The sequence below is a fragment of the Mobula hypostoma genome, chromosome 3 (genome assembly GCF_963921235.1).
Source record: "Mobula hypostoma chromosome 3, sMobHyp1.1, whole genome shotgun sequence".
In the NCBI taxonomy this organism is placed as follows: Eukaryota; Metazoa; Chordata; class Chondrichthyes; order Myliobatiformes; family Myliobatidae; genus Mobula; species Mobula hypostoma.
The window spans coordinates 86,892,980-86,912,939 of record NC_086099.1 but is presented as its reverse complement, the minus strand read 5'-3'; the positions used below and the strand labels follow the sequence as shown (position 1 = coordinate 86,912,939).

At 39.3% G+C, this 19,960-nt stretch overlaps 1 protein-coding gene across 2 annotated transcripts in view; it reads left to right on the top strand.

Moving 5' to 3' along the window:
* ncapg (non-SMC condensin I complex, subunit G) overlaps nucleotides 1–19,960 on the top strand; it is an 87,469-nt gene that overhangs the window by 16,840 nt on the left and 50,669 nt on the right. Inside the window, exons 1-2 of one of the 2 annotated variants that reach the window (XM_063042164.1) lie at nucleotides 5,482–5,561; nucleotides 13,001–13,144. In XM_063042164.1, coding sequence (XP_062898234.1) covers nucleotides 13,013–13,144 — 132 coding nt within the window. In that variant the 5' untranslated portion in view covers nucleotides 5,482–5,561; nucleotides 13,001–13,012. Of the gene's footprint in view, nucleotides 1–5,481; nucleotides 5,562–13,000; nucleotides 13,145–19,960 lie in introns of those variants that run through there. The other variant, XM_063042165.1, reaches the window with a different exon arrangement.

The window sequence follows — 19,960 nt, the reverse complement described above, 5'->3', positions numbered from 1 at the left end:
TCATATCATTAATACACTCTTTTGGCTACAACTATGCATGTCCCGTGGAAAAGCAGAAAAATACTTGAATAGTCTAAATACAAATTAACTAATTAAAGTATTTATGAAAGAAACAGTATTTATATTATCAAAGTGTGTCAACAGTTCAACATTGGAAATTATTTTTACGGAAAAAGATTATAGTACAATTTTCCCTGTGTTTATGATCTATTTTCATAATAGGAATATAGTTGTTGCTCAGTTGGAAACCTATTTTCATTTGTATTGTCCCTCACTGCCCTCTGGTGGAAAATATTTTAACTTTGAGTCTAATTTTCTGACTATGGAAGGATTTATTAAAAGCCAGAAATAGCTTTCATACTTGAGGATTGATCAATACAAATACTAGAGAGGTAAAACAGTGTTGTATGTTTCCTTAGCTTTTCTCGTGTTTAAGACACTTGAATATCTAAGAACATAGTTTCCAGATTGAGGTGTTCTTTGGAAAGTTCTTCCAGCAGATGATGATTGCCTCTCTATTCTTGATAAGTTAACTTTATTGCTATTGTATTATAGATAGACTTGACAGTGTTGTAAAATCTGTGCCTGTCATGCCATTACTGTTTCCACTCATTGTCTATTCACCGTCTTACTGACCTTGGATTTCTTGGATAAAGCTGGTTTTCTCCCTCGAGGTGTGGTCAAGCTTCTAACTGAAGACTGATAGTACAGGCCATTTTGTTTGAATGTCTATCACCTGCCTCTCAAGTAAGGAACTCTACTACCAAGCTCTGACAAGGGAAGATATTATGAATTGAGGAAAGCATTCAGTGATGTCTTGTGAAAGTGTAACATCCCTACTGATTCTTGGGAATCTTTGGCCACGCAAATTCAAAATGCAGGAGCACGAGGACAGGCATTGAGAACATCTGGTCCATTCACTGAAAGTACACTGGAGCCTAACGTAAATGATGGAAGGTGCACAGTACCTCCCAAGCTACTCACCCATCCACCCCATTATGTACCTCCTGGACTATCTGTAGCAAGTCTGTGGATTCCATATTGACTTCAAAATCCATAGGACCAGTGTGGAAGGAAGTCATCTTTGGTCCCAGAGGGCTTCACAAAAAGATCTAAGATCAATTAATGTAGTAAAAGACACTTCACAGTAACATGAACAATCACACCGAGTGTATTCCTGATCAAATGGGAAAACAAATTGGGACATGTGACCCAAAACTTCATTTCAAATCTGTGTTTTTGTTGCAACAATGGAAGGAGGGGATGGAATAGAGACCTAGGGTGTACAAGAAGTGAGATTGGAAGGACACAGAATTCTTGCTGCACTGGTGGAACTTACAGTCATAGAGCTTGGCCAGTGCTATGAAATCATCTGAGCTCAATGGTGAGGATTTTATATTTGAAGTATGAGCGGACTATAAATCAATGTAGTTTGCTGGTTTCTACCAATTGTGCCTTTTTACAATTTTCTAATCCTTGGCACCTTCTCTGCCAGCCGTACCTTGGCTGAAGAGTCCCAAAGCTCTGAAATTCCATTGCTATCATTTGCCTTGTTATGACTCTCTTCCTTTGTAGCTCCTTAAAACCAATCCCTTTTGGCCTAACTTTTGACCTTAGGTCTTATTATCTATCACCTTTTAAAAGGAATTGATTCAGGTTCTGAGGGAGTTTCCAAAAAAACTCAAAATTTTGTGACATCTGCTGGTGATATTAAACCTGATTCTGAGAGGGATGGTGTGTGTGTGTTTGTGTGTGTGTGTGTGTGTGTGTGTGTGAGAGAGAGAGAGAGAGATAACACACAAGGAAATGAAATGAAAATTTAAATGTAAAAATTCCTATTTAGTTCAAATGAAACCAAGTTATGCCTATACAGTAATGTGACCTTAATGTGATATGAGCATAGTAAGTAGTATACTTCTGACCCTAGCAGCTTCTGTCATTGGGGTCACACAGAAGATGCTGGGATGTTAGTTGGCTCTGGAGGACTTTCTCCCCACTATCTATAATGACCAAAATGTCACAAAGGGTCTGAATTTTCCCCTAAATTTCTGCAATTTGTAAAATCTACCCTTTAAAGAGTGGTTAATTAGAAAAATGAAAATGGCTACATCCTAAAAGTTGCTGGTGAATGCAGCAGGCCAGGCAGCATCTCTAGGAAGATCTTCCTAGAGATTTCTTCCTATAGATGCTGCCTGGCCTGCTGCGTTCACCAGCAACTTTTATGTGTGTTGCTTGAATTTCCAGCATCTGCAGAATTCCTGTTGTTTAATGGTTACATCCTGCTCTCGGGTACTTGGGTGATGGTACATCCATACAGACCTCCCTGTGACCATTTTTCTCCAACTCATTGCCCTCTGGTTTCTTAATGGTCTGGGGAATAACATTGAGCCTCATATTTCAGAATTGCTTTGAGAAATGACAAAAAAATTTAAAAATCCAAAAAAAACAACTAAATGCAAAAATTATAAATAAAAAATTGTAATCATTTTAGAAGCAATCATAAAATAGGATTCAAAGCATTCAGAAGAAAAAAAATAAGAACCACGTAGGACATTGTATTGAAACCATTAATTGGGTATTAGATTGCATCCCAACACATTTCCTGCATGAAATTTTAGGATTCTTAAATTCATTAATTTTATCTAATCTTTTCAGCATTGAAAGACTGTTTATTGTTAGTAAGAACCTTCAGTAATTCTGTCACCCTATGAATGTGAAAAATAATGACAGCATAATAGCATAGGGTCAGATTCTCTTATACCTGGGATTTTATGTTATGTCTTTCAGTTTATCTATGTTTTCCTTTCATAAAATAACTGTGGAAATTTTGACATTAGAGTCAATTATCAATCGTTATTCCTTCAACTAGGCAATTTGAATGGCTCAGGACAAGTTTCACAGTTATCAGTCCCATGTGAGGAAAGTTGCAGATTTTATTTCCAGACTGAGAGATGGGAGAACATACTGCAACTGTACCATGAGTTCAGTAATGGTTTAGAGTCATGCGTCAGCATTTTAGATCAATATGCCATGGAAGGATTTACACGTTTTTTTTCTGAAGTGACCTCACAAGAGACAGGACATATTTGTTTTTCCATGGGATATCATGAAATAATGAAGTTAACTAGCCCGTTTTATACCCAATGAAGAACTTTTTGAAATATTACTGTTGGAATATTGCCTATTGTCCAGTAGTCTATGCAAGAAATTTTTGTCTTCAGCAATGAGATAAATGTAATATATTTTTGATTGCTTATTGAGGTCTATATGTTGGTCAGGTTACCAGAAAAAAACAACCCTGTCCTTCAACTATTCATGAGCAAGCCGGCAAAATTACTAATTAGCATGACTCTTTCTTCCTGAAATTGAGATTCACAAAACTTACCTCCTAAATTTTTCAAAATGAATATGTGAGGTCTCAAATGAGATTGAATAAGGAAAAAACTCTTAACACTATTGTTTATTCAAAGTTCAGAGTATATAAATGACACCACAGACAACCCTGAGATTCTTTTTTCTGTGGGCATATACTGAGCAAACCTCTCAAACAGTAACTGCAAACAGGATTAATGAACAAACTGTGTAAATGCAAATATAAGTAAATCAGGAATTGAATTGACTTTATTTCTTACATCCTTCACATACATGAGTAATTTTGCCGGCTTGCTCATGAATAGCAAAGCCACCAAAGTCTGAATCTTTGACTTCCTGTAATAGAACATAATGAACATTACCTACTCTCCCATTCAATCTGATCACAGCTGAACTCCTAACTTAGCATAATTTTCCTGCAACATGTTTTATTTTATTTATAAAGTGAGATAGTGCAGAGTGGGCCCTTCAACCCCGATTAACCCTAACCTAACCACGAAACAACTTACAATGATCAATTAACCTCCCCAGTACATCTTTGGACTGAGGGAAGAAACTGGAGCATCCAACGCAGTCCATGGGGAGGACGTACTCCTTACAGAACTGCTCTGGAATTGAACTCCAAACACTGGATCACCTCGAGCTGTACTGTTCTTTGATCCTATCAATATCTGAAAATCTATTCATCTCCATCTTGAAAATGCTCAATGACTGAGCCTCTAGAGTCCTCTCTGGAACTGAATTACAAAGATTCACTACCTTAAGGGTAAAAAGATTTCTTCTCACTCTGTCCTGAATGGCTGATCGTTTATTTTGAAACGGTAACCTCTGGTGCTAGATATCACAGTCAGACAAAAATAAACAATGAGGACAGTGTATGTGTATTTTATTAAATTAATACATTATGGACATAGATCAATGTGTGTAATTTACTACTTTCATTATCGACAAAGGTGGTTGAAACCAATGGGTTTCAGTAGCACAGAAGGACTAGCAACATTGCATGAAGCAGAAAACTTGCACTGAAGTCCAGGGAAAAAGAAATCCAGCCTATTTCTGATTCAAAACCCAACAATTTTGAACAGTTCTTATAATCCAGGCCATAAAGCTCCAAGTATTTGTTAAAATGGAGAAAAGCTGCGAGCAGTGGAGATCCAAAGAGGTTTAAAATACCATTATTACTCAAAGGTAGCAGTTGAGGAAAACAAAATCACAGAGAGCTAATGGAATGCTAGCCTTTATATTCACGGCAAGTATATATAGTTGGGATTTGAGTTCCTTGAGTCTTTTTTGCTCTCCTTTCCTTTAGTTTGATACTTGCAGAATAATGTTTTTGGAATACAGGAACATATGCGCTGTAACCTAAAGAATACAAGAAAAGTAACAGACAGAGTCAGAAAAAAAATGTCCAAAAGAGAAAACTCCAATTGATTAAACCAAAGTAAGTTACAAAATCTATCAGCTCCCTTCCTAATTTATTCAGTATGTACCGTATTATCTTATGCTTATGTGGTTTCACGAGTAGAGTTGTCAGTTTAAATCCGCTTCAAAGACACTGGAGTGACAATCCTATGCAAAGGAAATGTAAAGACGCCAGGAGTACCATTATTTGCTTAAGTGTCTTTCTTCTCCAGTAGACAATACATTTGAAAAAAGTTTGTAAAATAGAAAGTCCGTTCTTCTTGTTCCTGAACAATATTTGCATCTAAGCAATTACTGTATGCCGAATCTCCTGGGGAATAAGGAGATTCTTTTCAATGGATATTAAATAACGGCGCCTCACAAGGATTTGACAAGCTATAAGTGAATTCTGTTGTTTCAACAGGAGGTTTTCTTTCACTGAGAAATAATACACACATTTATTCTTCACATAGCTGCCTCATGACCCTACCTAGTACGAAATTAAAAGCAAATCGCTTCACTTTGTGTTTCAATGCAGCCCCACAGACATTTGAGGCGATCCTTCTCCCGCTGAAGGATTTATTCCTTTATTCCATTGTCCCCGCATTTCCCTTGCAGGACTCTCACAGCAAGGGAAAAATCGCCGCTGTCCCTCAAACTTCGACGTAGGCGGCACTTCCGGCCGTTGCCTCAGTAATCTCGCGATATTCGATTTGAAATTTCGGGCGGTTGTTTGTGGCGGATCGCGCTCAACTCATTGATCAGGAGCTGGAAATTTGAACGGACAGGTGAGGGTGGGTAATCCCGGGGGGTGGTTGTGTGGGACAACTCCGGCAATCAGAGTGAGATTGGCATGGTGGAACTCCGGTAACGGGAGAAAGATGTGAGGCCTCCGGGCATCGGAGCGAAGTGTGGGTGTGGGTGGTGTAACACAGGCAATCACAGAGAGCTTGGTGGGTGTGTGTGGTGGGGTGCAACCCCGCCGATCGGAGCGAGATGGCGGGGGGAGGTGTTGTAATCTCAGCAGCCGGAGAAAATTTCAGGACATTGGTGTAACCCCACCAACCAGAGGGAGTTTGGAGGGTGGTTTAACCTCGGCAACTAGAGTGAGTCGGGTGGGTGTAACTCCGGCAACAGGAGCAGAATTGAGTGTGTGGTTTAATCCCAGCAACCAGAGCAAATTTTGAGGGGGTTGTTGTAGGCCCTGCAAATTTGGGGGTGGGGGGGGTGGGATTGTGTAACTGGCAACTGGAGAGAATTTGGAGATGTTGCTGTAACCTCAGCAACTACAGGGAGGGGGTCGCTCTAGTAACAAAGGGTGAGGGAACTGGAGGAGAGGGGTAACTCCGGCAATAGGAGAGGGAGAGTTGACAAACAGCAAATGCATGCAGGGTATGTCTGGAGGTCAGGAAGTGGGACTTTCAACCTAGGCAACGAGGTGGGCTTGGAAGGGAGCAGAGTAAGCCTAGTAGTGAAAAAGAGGAAGTGGGTAAATTCCTTACCTTCAACAACTTCAGCTCCATCATGGACACTAACCTCCCCAGCATCAAGGACATCTAAAAAGGCGATACCTCAAAACGGCGGTGTCTAGTATTAAGGATCCCTGTCAGCCAGGACGTGCTGTCTTATTACTACCACCAGGGGAGAGATGCGAGAGCTTGAAAACACACACTCCGCATCCAACATATTATTTTCTATTTCCGCCAACTTAAATGTGATCCTGCAAATCTTTTGCTCTGCCTCTTCCTGGCTTATGTAAGGACTGCTGGTAGTTACTCTGCGATTGCAGGAGGTGTAATCTAGGAATCTAATTGGCACTTCCAAGTGATAGAAGTTCACCTCTTCTAACCTGTTCCACTACATCGAATGCTCATGATGTGGCCTCCTGTATATTGGAGAAACCAAGCGTAGTCTGGGCAACTGTTTTTCAGCACATGCGCTGATCATTATGTTTCCAACTGCATGTCATTTTAACTTTCTCTCCCACATGCATGCCAACTTGTTTCTTCTTTCTTTTCACAAAAGATTCTGCAGAGGCCAGAAATCTTGAGCAACACACACAAAATACTGGAGGAACTCAGCAGGCCAGGCCGAATTAGTTGAAGGAAATGAACAGTTGACACTTCAGACTGAAACCCTTCTTGAGACCTGGGCCTGAAATGTTGACTGTTCCATTTCCCTCCATACATGCTGCCTGACCTGCTGCGTTCCTCCAGCCTTTTGTGTGTGTGTTTTTTTTTTGTCTTTTCTATTTCTATGGATTAGCCAGTTGCAAATTAAAAGAGCAACCTCTTGTATCCTGCTTGGGTAGCTTTCACCCCAGTCATATGAACATTGAATTTTCCAACTATGTAGCCCACAGCTTTGGTGTTTTTCTCCCATATGCACTTGCCAATGCAGTTTTTCCTCCCTCCTGTATCTCCTCCCCTCCCTCCATTGGCTCATCACTTCCGTCCCACCTGATTTCACTATCACCTACGATTCTCTGTCTCACATCTGCCTTGTACTGCTCTATGCTGGCTCAGTCCAGATGCAGAGTTAGATCAAAAATGTCAATTTCCATTTCTTGCCTCTGCAAATGCTGCTCAACCTGCGGAGTACTTCCAGCTTCTTGTTTATTTAGAGATACAGCACGATAACAGCCTTTCGGCCCAACAACACTGCTCCACCCAATTAAACCAATGCAACCAATTAACCTACTTACGTGTATATCTTTGGAATGTGGGAAGAAATGGAAATGCCTGGGGGAAAATCACGTGGTCATGGGGAAAAAGTACTAACTTCTTACTGCAATAGATTCTTGAACAGCTGAGATCATCTAGCTTTCTGTTTTTATTCTAGATTCCATTGTCTTTTTCCACTGGTCGATTTATTTCCTCAGATTTTCTCAATCTAAGTGATCTCTGCAACTACTTTTCTGTTACATCAGCAAGCAACTTAAGCTCTGTTAGAGGAGGTGTAGAAAACTTAACTTTGAGTACCTGTGCTCTCATTTAGCAAAATGGTCATTTGATAAATGACTTTTGTTTCAGCTTCTCAAAAGAAGTATAGTTTATGATTCATTTATCATCCATGGTAGACCTATCCCTCAAAAGTTAAAGGTTTACCATACTTTATGAAATTTAGCACTATGGAACTTGCCGTCTTCATTAATTTGGGTGGAATGTAATTTAAATATACATCTGGGTGAAAAATTATCTGGGTTTCTTTGGAACCTTAGGGTTCTGCGAGAGATTGTGGTTTACAAAATTAATAGTTTTTTGAACTTTGCACAAAGTGTGATGCTTGCGCTGGCAGTGGTGGACAGTGACTGAGCAGCCCTGTTAGCAATCTTGTTAGAGGTCTCTCAGTGTGGCAGTGCGCAGTAGGACTGTGTTTACTTGGTTGAGTTCTCTGCCTCCCAAGTTACCTCCCCTGCTGTGTGCTGCCGACTGACCTATGGGTATTAACAAACTCTACTGGTGTAGTAGAAAATTGGAGGGCAATTTTTATTCTAAAGATAATCCAATGAAGAGGAGGATTCTAGGCCTAGGCCTATGGACAATTCTGATAAGGTTTATGATGAAGAATTACAATCTTCTGAGTCATTTCACTGCTCTAGTGCAACAATGGACACAAAAAAGTCTGTCTTTACTTATAAGCTGATTATTTACTGATAAGCTACTTATTAATGAGTTCAACACGGACTGGTGATCCAATTTGTCCTATTCTGTTGGGCCTAGTCTGTGGCAAATAACTTAAAAATGCAGCAATAGCTCCAGCAAAGTTGAAGAGACACTTAACTATAAACCACAGCCATATGACATGTAAAAGTACAGATTATTTTAAATAGCTATTGGAATCTCAAAACAAACAGAGTAAAGCTTTTATTAGTAAAGTCACAGTCAGTAAAAGGGTTCAGGAAGAAAGTTATTTAGTAGCAGAAACGGAAAAGGTTGGTGGGAACCTAATAATGCCAGCATGTAAAATTATAGTGTGTAAAGTGCAGTTTGAGAAATTGAAAATGTTTCACTCTCAAACAGAATGCTAAGTCGATGTATTGATGACGTCACACGATGCTGTAGAGGTTTTGTATGATAAACTGAAGAACAAAAGCTTCTCAATCCAGGTTGATGAGCCAACAAATTTCGCCAGTAAATAATCATGTTGTAGCATTTGTAAGATTTGTAAATAGTGAAATTCAGGAGAACTTTTTCTGTTGCAAAGAGCTACCCGAAACAAGCAAAGGCCAAGATATACTGCGTCCAGTGCTCCCAGTGTGGCCTTCTATAGATTGGTGAGACCTGACGCAGACTGGGAGACCATTTCGCTGAACACCTACGCTCTGTCCGCCAGAGAAAGCGGGATCTCCCAGTGGCCACACATTTTAATTCCATGTCCCATTCCCATTCTGATATGTCTATCCACAGCCTCCTCTACTGTCAAGATGAAGCCACACTCAGGTTGGAGGAACACCTTATATTCCTTCTGGGTAGCCTCCAACCTGATGGCATGAACATTAATTTCTCTAACTTCCGTTAATGCCCCTCCTCCTCTTCTTACCCCATCCCTTATTTATTTTTATTCCCCCTTTTTTTTCTTCTCTCTCTGTCCCTCTCACAATCACTCCTTGCCTGATCTCCATCTTCCTCTGGGCTCCCCTCCCCCTTCTCCAACTGTGTATCCCTTTTGCCAATCAAATTTCCAGCTCTTAGCTTCTTCCCTCCCCCTCCTGTCTTCTCCTATCATTTCGGATCTCCCCCTCCCCCGCCACTTTCAAATCTCTTACTATCTCTTCTTTCAGTTAGTTCTGACGAAGGATCTCGGCCTGAAACGTCGACTGTACCTCTTCCTAGAGATGCTGCCTGGCCTGCTGCATTCCACGGGCATTTTGTGTGTGTTGCTTGAATTTCCAGCATCTGCAGATTTTCTCGTGTTTGCCAAGATATATCTAATGTTTTGTCTTCATATCTGGAAACAAAAGAAGAACTGTGTTGGCATTTGTACTGATGGTGTCCCAACAATGCTAGCTCCATGAGAAGTTTTGTTTCTGTTTTTAAAAAAAAATTCCTGACGTTGTCACAACATACTTTCTTCATAGAGAGGTGCTGACATCAAAAACTTGGAGATGAAATTAAAAAGTTCTGGATGATGCTATAAAAATGGTTAACTTTATTAAACAAATACTAGTTCACTTGAGAATATTTTAAAAACTGTGTGAAAACCTGGACAAAGAGCACGTCATTCTCCTGCTACATACAGAAATCTAATGGCTTAGCATTCTCAAAAGGATGTTTGAGCTGAAAGGTGAATTGCAGGAATACTTTCAAGAAAACAGTAGGTCAGATTTTGCTGAGTGCTTTGAAGATGAAGACTGGCTGCAGAAACTATCCTACTTAGCAGACATCCTTTATCATATGAACCAGTTGAACAAGGCCCTGGAGAAAATGTTTTGACTTAGTGATAAGGTTCTTGGATTATAAAGGAAATGGAATCTTCGGAAACATCACGTTGCAGGGCTGGCTATTCTTTTACATTCCATGCATCAATTTTTTCACGCATGAGTTCAGATGCGCTGTACAACTCTTGTACCCCCATTCAATTCTTGTAAAACTATGTTAATATAGACATATTTAGCATTTTTACATGATATATTGATTTAATATAAAAACAAGGTAAATATTACTTACCTTAATGAGACTTTTAACAAATATATTTTGTCTTCATTTGATTTCTTCCTTTTTCTTAATCACATATTCTTTCTGTAACTCAGACCCAAGCACTAGCTTCAGTTTTCCTTCTATTTCAGTCTGATGTTGTGTTTTATAGTGTCTGTTAAGATCATGTCTTCTATTATGTGAGAAAGTGTTTTCACAAACAATGCACAATGGTTTTCCTGACAGACCTGGTATAAATAAGAACTCATTTCCCCACTGTTCATTGAATTCACGCTTACTATCACTTTCTGCTTTTCTTTTGCTCATTTTCTTTTGCACTGTGATGGGTAACTGAATGTAAAAACAAGGCTTAATTTTGAAAAAGTACAAAACTGCAAATGTTCACAAAGGACAAACAAAGCACAACTCCGTAGCGCACGAGTGTCAATTATAAACTGACTGGCAAAAACCTGCGACACCCCGCTGGTGCAGACGCCTCAGGATCAAACAAGTATCAAACGTGTATTGAACAGTTATGGAATGACTGCAGAACAAAACTCCTTCTTTCCTAGTTTGACTCATTGAACATTTTTTAAAATTGAAAACAAATTAATGTGAAAGAAGATGACATTTGCCAAAAGATGTCACAAAATAATAAAATCGCTACAAGTAATTGCTAAGTTTTAGATTTATTTTCAGTAAAACCCATTTCTAGCTCTAAGCTACCTGAATTCCTGTTATAGATTTTTTTTCTACAAATTGGTTTTTGGTTAATTCTTTTTGGATGAGTAGGCTTACTTTTTAATTATTATCACTGGGATGCAATACGCCACTTCTAATCATCCAATGCGCCACAGGTTTCCCATTCCTGTCATATTGCAAAAGGCAACCTTGAAATGCTTCCACTGCTGCTTGGGCTCAAGATTGAATTGAATTGACTTTATTTCTTGCATCTTTCACATACATGAGGAGTAAAAATCTTTGTTACGTCTCTGTCTAAATGTGCAATGTGCAATCATAGTAATTCATAATAAATAGAGCAGTCAATGTAATATAGAGTACACTCAAATCAGCGTGAGTTAATCAGCCTGATGGCCTGGTGGAACAAGCTGTCCCGGAGCCTGTTGGTCCTGGCTTTTATGCTGCAGTACCGTTTCCTGGATGGTAGCAGCTGGAATAGATTGTGGTTGGGGAACTTGGGTCCCCAATGATCCTATGGGCCCTTTTTACACACCTGTCTTAGTAAATGTCCTGAATCACGGATATCAGAAAATTTTGAGCTTTATTGGAAACCACCTGGCAAAACTGCAGAACAAAATTGAACAGGATTTTTCCTCCCTTTCAACACAAGAATATGTGAGGGACCCTTTCTCTGAATCTTCTGCTCAGCCTGAGAACTTGACTGTGAGAGAAGAGGAAGAGCTGCAGTCTGATTATGCACGTAAGATGAGATTTACTCTCCAGTCCCTGGCCAAGTTCTGGATTTCTGTGAAAAAAGTATATTCTGCCACTCATGAGAAAGCAATGAACATTTAGCTGAAGATTTCAACTTGTTACATGTGTGAGCAAGCTTTTTCTTGTTCAACAAGTATCAAGAGCAAGGACCGAAATAGTCTCATTTCAGATGAAGGTGAAATCTGTGTGTGCTTATCTCAAGTTTGATCCAGAATTGAGCATTTGTGCAGCAAAAAACAAGCACAGGTTTCACATGCTAGGCCTATATTTGAGCCTGATTATGTTACTTAGTAAGAAAATGTTCTTTCAAATCTTCTATAAAATTGTGTTAGGCTATATGTTTAATCATATTGTTTTGGTTTATGGTTTTTAGTAACTTTACTATTCAACATTGTCAATAAATTTGTTGTGAATAGCATAAATTAAAATCAATTTACAACTTTTATTTAATTTAAATCTACCAAGCCTACCTTTAGAAAATTTATATCCCATTTTGGTTTAAGCCAGTTATTTAACAAAGATTTATTATGGTTGCCTGATGAGTTTTTAAAATTTATGAAAGGGAAAGAAAGATATTAATTTCAAGAAAGGTAGTCTCAGTTAAGTACCTTTTTTTTGTTCAAGAAAGGTTGACTAAATTGATAATTATTTTTGGATTATTTTATCTACGACTTACTGATCATAGCCCTATTGTGCCTTTTGAGTGGAGGCAAGAAGTTGTATTCCATGTAAAACATTTATCCTGGTTATAATTTATCAAGCATTTTAAGCATCTGGTTGTGAATCTCTTGTTATTTGCAGGAGCTGCCCATGTAGTTTTTCCTACTTTAAGGAAGTGGTTACATTTCATATTGTATCAGAATATTAAATAGTTTGGCCAATTATTGACCATATTCTTCTGGACTAATTGATTCCCCACATTTAGATTCACTTCTAGCTTGGAGAAATAGAGTTTCAAATAAGATTTTTTTTTCAGCCTATTATTTATGTTTGCTAGTTGTTGGAATCTTAGACTAAGAAGTGTATTTGTAGACTTTTTGGTCTTTAATTTTCAAAGTAATATGATGCATCATTTTATGAAGTATTTTTGCTTTTTTGAAACAAATTTGTGATTTAATGCATATTGTTTATTTAAGGCTTGTCTAAAAATGGTGAAACAAAAGGATCAACAGCTTCAAAAGAATCAGCAGCTTCAAATTCGCCGAGCCTTTGAAATGGCCCAGAAAGGACATCAGAATCTGGCAAAGCTGGTGGGAAGTCTTAAGAAAATATATGATCAGGTAAAACTGGAGTGTAGTTTGTTCTGGAGGATTCTGCTTCAAATCAGAATTATTGTATTTGTTGTATTTTGAGTTTGGGTTAACCATCTGTGTGCTTCAGTGCGTTAAGTTAAGTTTTTACAGCCTTAATTTGAATGAAAATCATGCAGTGCCTTGTAAAAGTATTCAGCCCACAACCTTTTGATCACATAAATTAGTATTACAATCAGGGATCTTAACCAATTTACCTGAAAGATTTTACTTGTGAACTACAGTAGAGCCCAAAAAACAAGGAAAATTGTAAAGCATGAAAAACTAAAAATTCAAAATCTGAAATGTCAGCAGTTCAAAAGTATTCAACCCCTTTGCTCAGTCCTTAGTTGAACCACCTCTTGCAGCTATTACAGCCAGTAGTATTTTTGGATAACTATTTATTAGTTTTTCCCATTCCTCCTCGCAAAATTGCTCAGGCTGTGCCAGGTTAGTTGGGGAGCTACAGTAGACAGCAATCTTGAGGTCTTGTCAGAGATGTTTGATCAGGTGAGGTCAGGTCTCTGATAGGCCACTTAAAGACATTAATTTTCTTCATTTGAAGCCACTCCATGGTTGCTCAGGCAGTGTGCTTTGAAAGTTGAGCTTCCTCCCCATTTTAAGCTTTTTAGCAGAGGCTAGCAGGTTTTTATCCAGGATCCCTCTGTATTTAGCAGCATTCATCTCCCCATCAATACTGACCAGATTTCCCATTCCCGCTGCTGGAAAACATCCCCATAGCACAATGCTACCTCCACCATACCTTACAGTAGCAATGGTGTTACCTGGCTGATGTGAAGTATTATGTAAATGCCACATGTAATGTTTAGCGTTGAAGTTCTAACTTAGTGCCAAAAAGTTACACTTGAGTCTCATCCAACTACAAGACCACCTTCCACATCTTTGCAGTATCTTCTAAGTAAAGCTTTGCAAAGTCTTACGGGCAAGGATATGCTATTTTTTAGCCGGGGCTTCTTCCTCGCCACCCTTCCATAAATACCATTGTGCAAGACTTTAGAGATTGTGGGGCCATGAACTTCATTTCCAGTTGCAGCAACTGACTTCTGCAGCTCACACAGTGATTGCTGGCCTCACAATAGCTTCTCTTACAAGTGCCATTCTTCTCTGTGGACTAAGTTTAGAGGTGTGGCCTGACCTAGGTAGTGTGGCTGTGGTTACATTTTTTCCCACTTTTTCATGATGGATTGCACTCAGCTTCAATAATGTTCTGCATCTTTGAAATGCTCTGTACACTTCCCCAGATTTCCCTGGCTTGCTTTGAATGCTCTTTTGTCTTCATTTTAGTTTAGTCTTGAAAATCTATCATACTGTTGGACCTTATAGAGAAAGGGGGTATTTATTGTTATGAATTCATTGAAAACAGGTGATCGTCCAATTTTCTATATCAACAAACTGGGTGAGTTTGTAAGGTGATATACAGTATTGCACCTGAGGAAATTTAGTGTAGTAATTGCAAAGGGGATGAATACTTTTTCATCTTCACGATTTTGGTTTTTATTTTTTATTAAATTGTTGACAGGTTTTGAGATTTTTCTTTGGATTTGTCATGATGCACTGTTTTGCCAATTAGCTGAAAAGAATCCTACTTCAATATATTTTTGAATTAGAAAATGAGGCACTAAATGTGAAAATAGTTGTGGGAAAATAGTTTTTCAAGGCTCTGTAAGCAGTAGGGTGCCAAGGATTTCCAAACAATGTTTGCCTTTGTACTGATATCAGTTTTCTGACTGATCCCTAATGTTTTCCAAATTTTACTTATTTTAATTCCATCCTTTTTGATTTTTATCTTGAATCCCCGATATTTTGCCATCCTGACAATAAAATGTTTTTCTTTCTTTATGTGCATTAGTTGTATTCATCTCTGTATTTTTCTTTACTTTTGTCTTGTAATTGAGTTTTCTTCTAGTAATTTTGAAGGTACTTCCTTCTCCCCTTTTAAAAGAACTATATAATAAATATTTTATCTAATTTAATTCTGGAGGTTTTAATGGATGTATCTGTTTATAAAATGCTTGTTATTCCTGATCATGTATTCCTTCACAGAAAGCATTCCATTCGTCCTCTGACAAAGTGTAAGCTTTCCTCTGAATCAATCTGTGGGGATGCAAATTATATCCTTTTCGGTTTTATTTCAATCTGCTAATCTTTCGACTTAGAATGGATAAGTATTGAGCTGAGTTTCTATGGTCAGCACCATGATTATTCATGAATAGAAGCCCAAATATATAGTTGCAGTTTTGCGATCAGAATAGAAGGGTAAATACGAGGGATTTCAAACACATTAAAATCAATGTAAATGTATAGAGGACTCTGAATTTTTAAAATGCATTCAAATAAACTTTGAGCCAATGAGAAGTAGTAGTTCTAGTTTTAGTGAATGAAGTTGGGTAAGTTTGTAAGAGAACATGTTGACAACAATGATCATAATTCAGTTGGATTTAACATTGTGGAAGAGATGAAAGAGAGTAATATTGGTGAAAGGCCAACTTTTTAAGCTGTGAGGTACTATAATAGTTGATTAGAAATAATTACTTGAACTGGAATGTTACTCTATTGTTAATTGACTATAGCTTTGCCTTCAATATTACAATTCCAAGTAAACTCATCTCCAAGCTCCAAGATCTCAACACCTCTGTTTACAATTAGATCCTTGATTTCCTAATCAACATACTGCAATCAGTAATTAAGCAACAATAAGTCAGCCACAATTATTTTCAACACCCTCAAGGTTGTGTCTTCAGCCCCCTAGTTATACACTCATGACAGTGTGGCCATATTCTCTTCTGACATTATCTACAGGTTTGCAGATGATACCACCATCGTGAGCCCTATCTCAGATAATGATGTGATAGAGAGTCTAGTGACATAGTGTCATGACAACAACCTTTCTCTTAATGTCAAAAAGAGCTATTCATTGACTTTGGTGGGGAGGGAGGGGGGATGTGCATGCTGCTGTTTACATCAACACTGCTGAGGGTGAGAGGGTTGACGGGTTCAAGTTCCTTGGAGTGAGCATCACCATTAGCCTATCTTGGTCCAAACATGAAGATGTTATTGCCAAGAAAGCTCATTAGTGCTTCTAGTTCCTCAAGTGGCTAAAGAAATTTGGCATGTTCCCTCTGATACCCACCAATATTTATTAAAGAACCGTAGAATGCATCACAGCCTTGTATGGAAACTGCTCTCTGAGACTACAAGAAACTGCAGAGAGTTATGGACACAGCTCAGCATGTCAAGGAAATCAGCTTCCCCTCCATGTACTCTGTCTATGCTTCTTGATGCCATGGTAATGTGACCAGTGTGATCTAAGATCCCATCCATAACAGAAGCTCTCTACTCCCACCTCGCCTTAACAGGCAGAAGATATAAAACTCTGTAAGCATGTGCCATCGGGCATGGGGACGGCTTTTGCCCTGTTGTTAAAGGCTATTGAATGAGTCACTCATATGATAAGATGGACTATTGACCTCACAATTTACCTCCTTGCAACCTTGTACCTCAGTTTTCATGCACTGCATTTTCTCTGTAATTGTAACACTTTACTCTGCATTCTGTTATTGTGTTACCTTGTATTATCTCAATACACTGTTTAATGAATTGATTTATATGAATCTTATGCAAAACAAGCTTTTCACTGTTCTTAAGATTTTAACCTCCATACGTGTGACAACAATGAACCAATTTACCAAGATTAATCCTGTAAAATAATGGGAGATGTTCAAAAGGAGATAGTGACAGTCTGGGGCAAATATATTTCCAATAAAAGTATAAGATGGTCAAATCTAGAGCTCATGAGAAGCTGAAGGGAAACTTGATTAAGATGTATGGCGTAATGAGAGAGTTGGATAATGGTTAGGATGAATCCATGGAGGGTACAATAGCCAAACGGTATAGATTTGAAAGCGGAATGGAAACATTTCACATGCTATGATGGGTGCTGGAGCTTATCCAGAAATAAGTGGATATCTATTTTTTTGGGAGGAGAGATTCGGATTGCTGTGTTTTCCAATTCCTCATATGAAATTTAATAAGTCGGGATTTAATAACTTGATTATTAAGAACCGGGGCAGGTCACAGATCTCTCAGTGGGTGAGCATCTGGGGGACAGTGACCACCGCTCCCTGGCCTCTAACATTATCATGGAAAAGGATAGAAACAGAGAGGACAGGAAAATTTTTAATTGGGGAAGGGCAAATTATGAGGCTATAAGGCTAGAACTTGCGGGTGTGAATTGGGATGATGTTTTTGCAGGGAAATGTACTATGGACATGTGGTCGATGTTTAGAGATCTCTTGCAGGATGTTAGGGATAAATTTGTCCCGGTGAGGAAGATAAAGAATGGTAGGGTGAAGGAACCATGGGTGACAAGTGAGGTGGAAAATCTAGTCAGGTGGAAGAAGGCAGCATACATGAGGTTTAGGAAGCAAGGATCAGATGGGTCTATTGAGGAATATAGGGTAGCAAGAAAGGAGCTTAAGAAGGGGCTGAGGAGAGCAAGAAGGGGGCATGAGAAGGCCTTGGCGAGTAGGGTAATGGAAAACCCCAAGGCATTCTTCAATTACGTGAAGAAAAAAAGGATGACAGGAGTGAAGGTAGGACTGATTAGAGATAAAGGTGGGAAGATGTGCCTGGAGGCTGTGGAAGTGAGTGAGGTTCTCAATGAATACTTCTCTTCAGTATTCACCAATGAGAGGGAACTTGATGACGGTGACGACAAAATGAGTGAGGTTGATGTTCTGGAGCATGTTGATATTAAGGGAGAGGAGGTGTTGGAGTTGCTAAAATTCATTAGGATGGATAAATCCCCGGGGCCTGATGAAATATTCCCCAGGCTGCTCCACGAGGCGAGGGAAGAGATAGCTTAGCCTCTGGCTAGGATCTTTATGTTCTCGTTGTCCATCGGAATGGTACCGGAGGATTGGAGGGAGGTGAATGTTGTCCCCTTGTTCAAAAAAGGTAGTAAGGATAGTCCGGGTAATTATAGACCAGTGAGCCTCACTTCTGTGGTGGGAAAGCTGTTGGAAAAGATTCTTAGAGATAGCATCTATGGGCATTTAGAGAATCATGGTCTGATCAGGGACAGTCAGCATGGCTTTGTGAAGGGCAGATCATGTCTAACAAGCCTGATGGAGTTCTTTGAGGAGGTGACCAGGCATATTGATGAGGTTAGTGCAGTGGGTGTGATCTACATGGATTTTAGTAAGGCATTTGACAAGGTTCCACACGGTAGGCTTATTCGGAAAATCAGAAGGCATGGGATCCAGGGAAGTTTGGCCAGGTGGATTCAGAATTGGCTTGCCTGCAGAAGGCAGAGGATCGTGGTGGAGGGAGTACATTCGGATTGGAGGGTTGTGACTAGTGGTATCCCACAAGCATTGGTTCTGGGACCTCTACTTTTTGTGATTTTTATTAATGACCTGGATGTGGGGGTAGAAGGGTGGGTTGGAAAGTTTGCAGACGACACAAAGGTTGGTGGTGTTGTAGATAGTGTAGAGGATTGTCAAAGATTGCAGAGAGACATTGATAGGATGCAGAAGTGGGCTGAGAAGTGGCAGATGGAGTTCAACCCGGAGAAGTATGAGGTGGTACACTTTGGAAGGACAAACTCCAAGGCAGAGTACAAAGTAAATGGCAGGATATTTGGTAGTGTGGAGGAGCAGAGGGATCTGTGGGTACATGTCCACAGATCCCTGAAAGTTGCCTCACAGGTAGATAAGATAGTTAAGAAAGCTTATGAAGTGTTAGCTTTCATAAGTCGAGGGATAGAGTTTAAAAGTCACGGGGTTATGATGCTCTATAAAACTCTGGTTAGGCCACACTTGGAGTACTGTGTCCAGTTCTGGTCACCTCAGTATAGGAAGGATGTGGAAGCATTGGAAAGGGTGAAGAGGAGATTTACCAGGACGCTGCCTGGTTTAGAGAGTATGGATTATGATCAGAGATTAAGGGAGCTAGGGCTTTACTCTTTGGAGAGAAGGAGGATGAGACGAGATATGACAGAGGTATACAAGATAGTAAGAGGAATAGATTCCCTGAAGGTGGCATCTCATGTGGATAGGGTGGTGAAGAAAGCTTTTGGTATGCTGGCCTTTATAAATCAGAGTATTGAGTATAGGAGTTGGGATGTAATGTTGAAATTGTTCAAGGCATTGGTGAGGCCAAATTTGGAGTATTGTGTACAGTTTTGGTCACTAAATTATAGGAAAGATGTCAACAAAATAGAGAGAGTAAGTGAAGGTTTACTAGAATGTTACCTGGGTTTCATCACCTAAGTTACAGAGTTGGGTCTTTATTCTTTGGAACATAGAAGGCTGAGGGGGGCCTTGATAGAGGTATTTACAATTATGAGAGGGATAGATAGAGTTGACGTGGATAGGCTTTTTCCATTGAGAGTGGAGGAGATTCACATGTTACATACCCCGTAACTGGGCTGCCAAACCAGCAGAAATGGACCACTTAGTTGGAGTCTGGATTACTGGAACTAAGAAAGTTTTATTAAAGAAATAAGTAACACAGTACTCTAATCGTAAGGATATAAATGCAACAGGTTAGCAATGATAAAACACACATGTACACAGAACTAGGATAATAGGAATCAATCAAGCTTTATCGCAGTCTAGGGGTAAAATGATCAGTCTCAAGTGACGCAGAGTTCAGTTCAGCTGAGTACAGTTCGCAGTAATCGCTGTTGTGCCATTGGGGAGAGAGAGATAATATGCAAATTCTGATTCACACAGACCTTCGGGCGAACCCTTTTATGTCTTCTGAGGTCACCGACTGTGACCC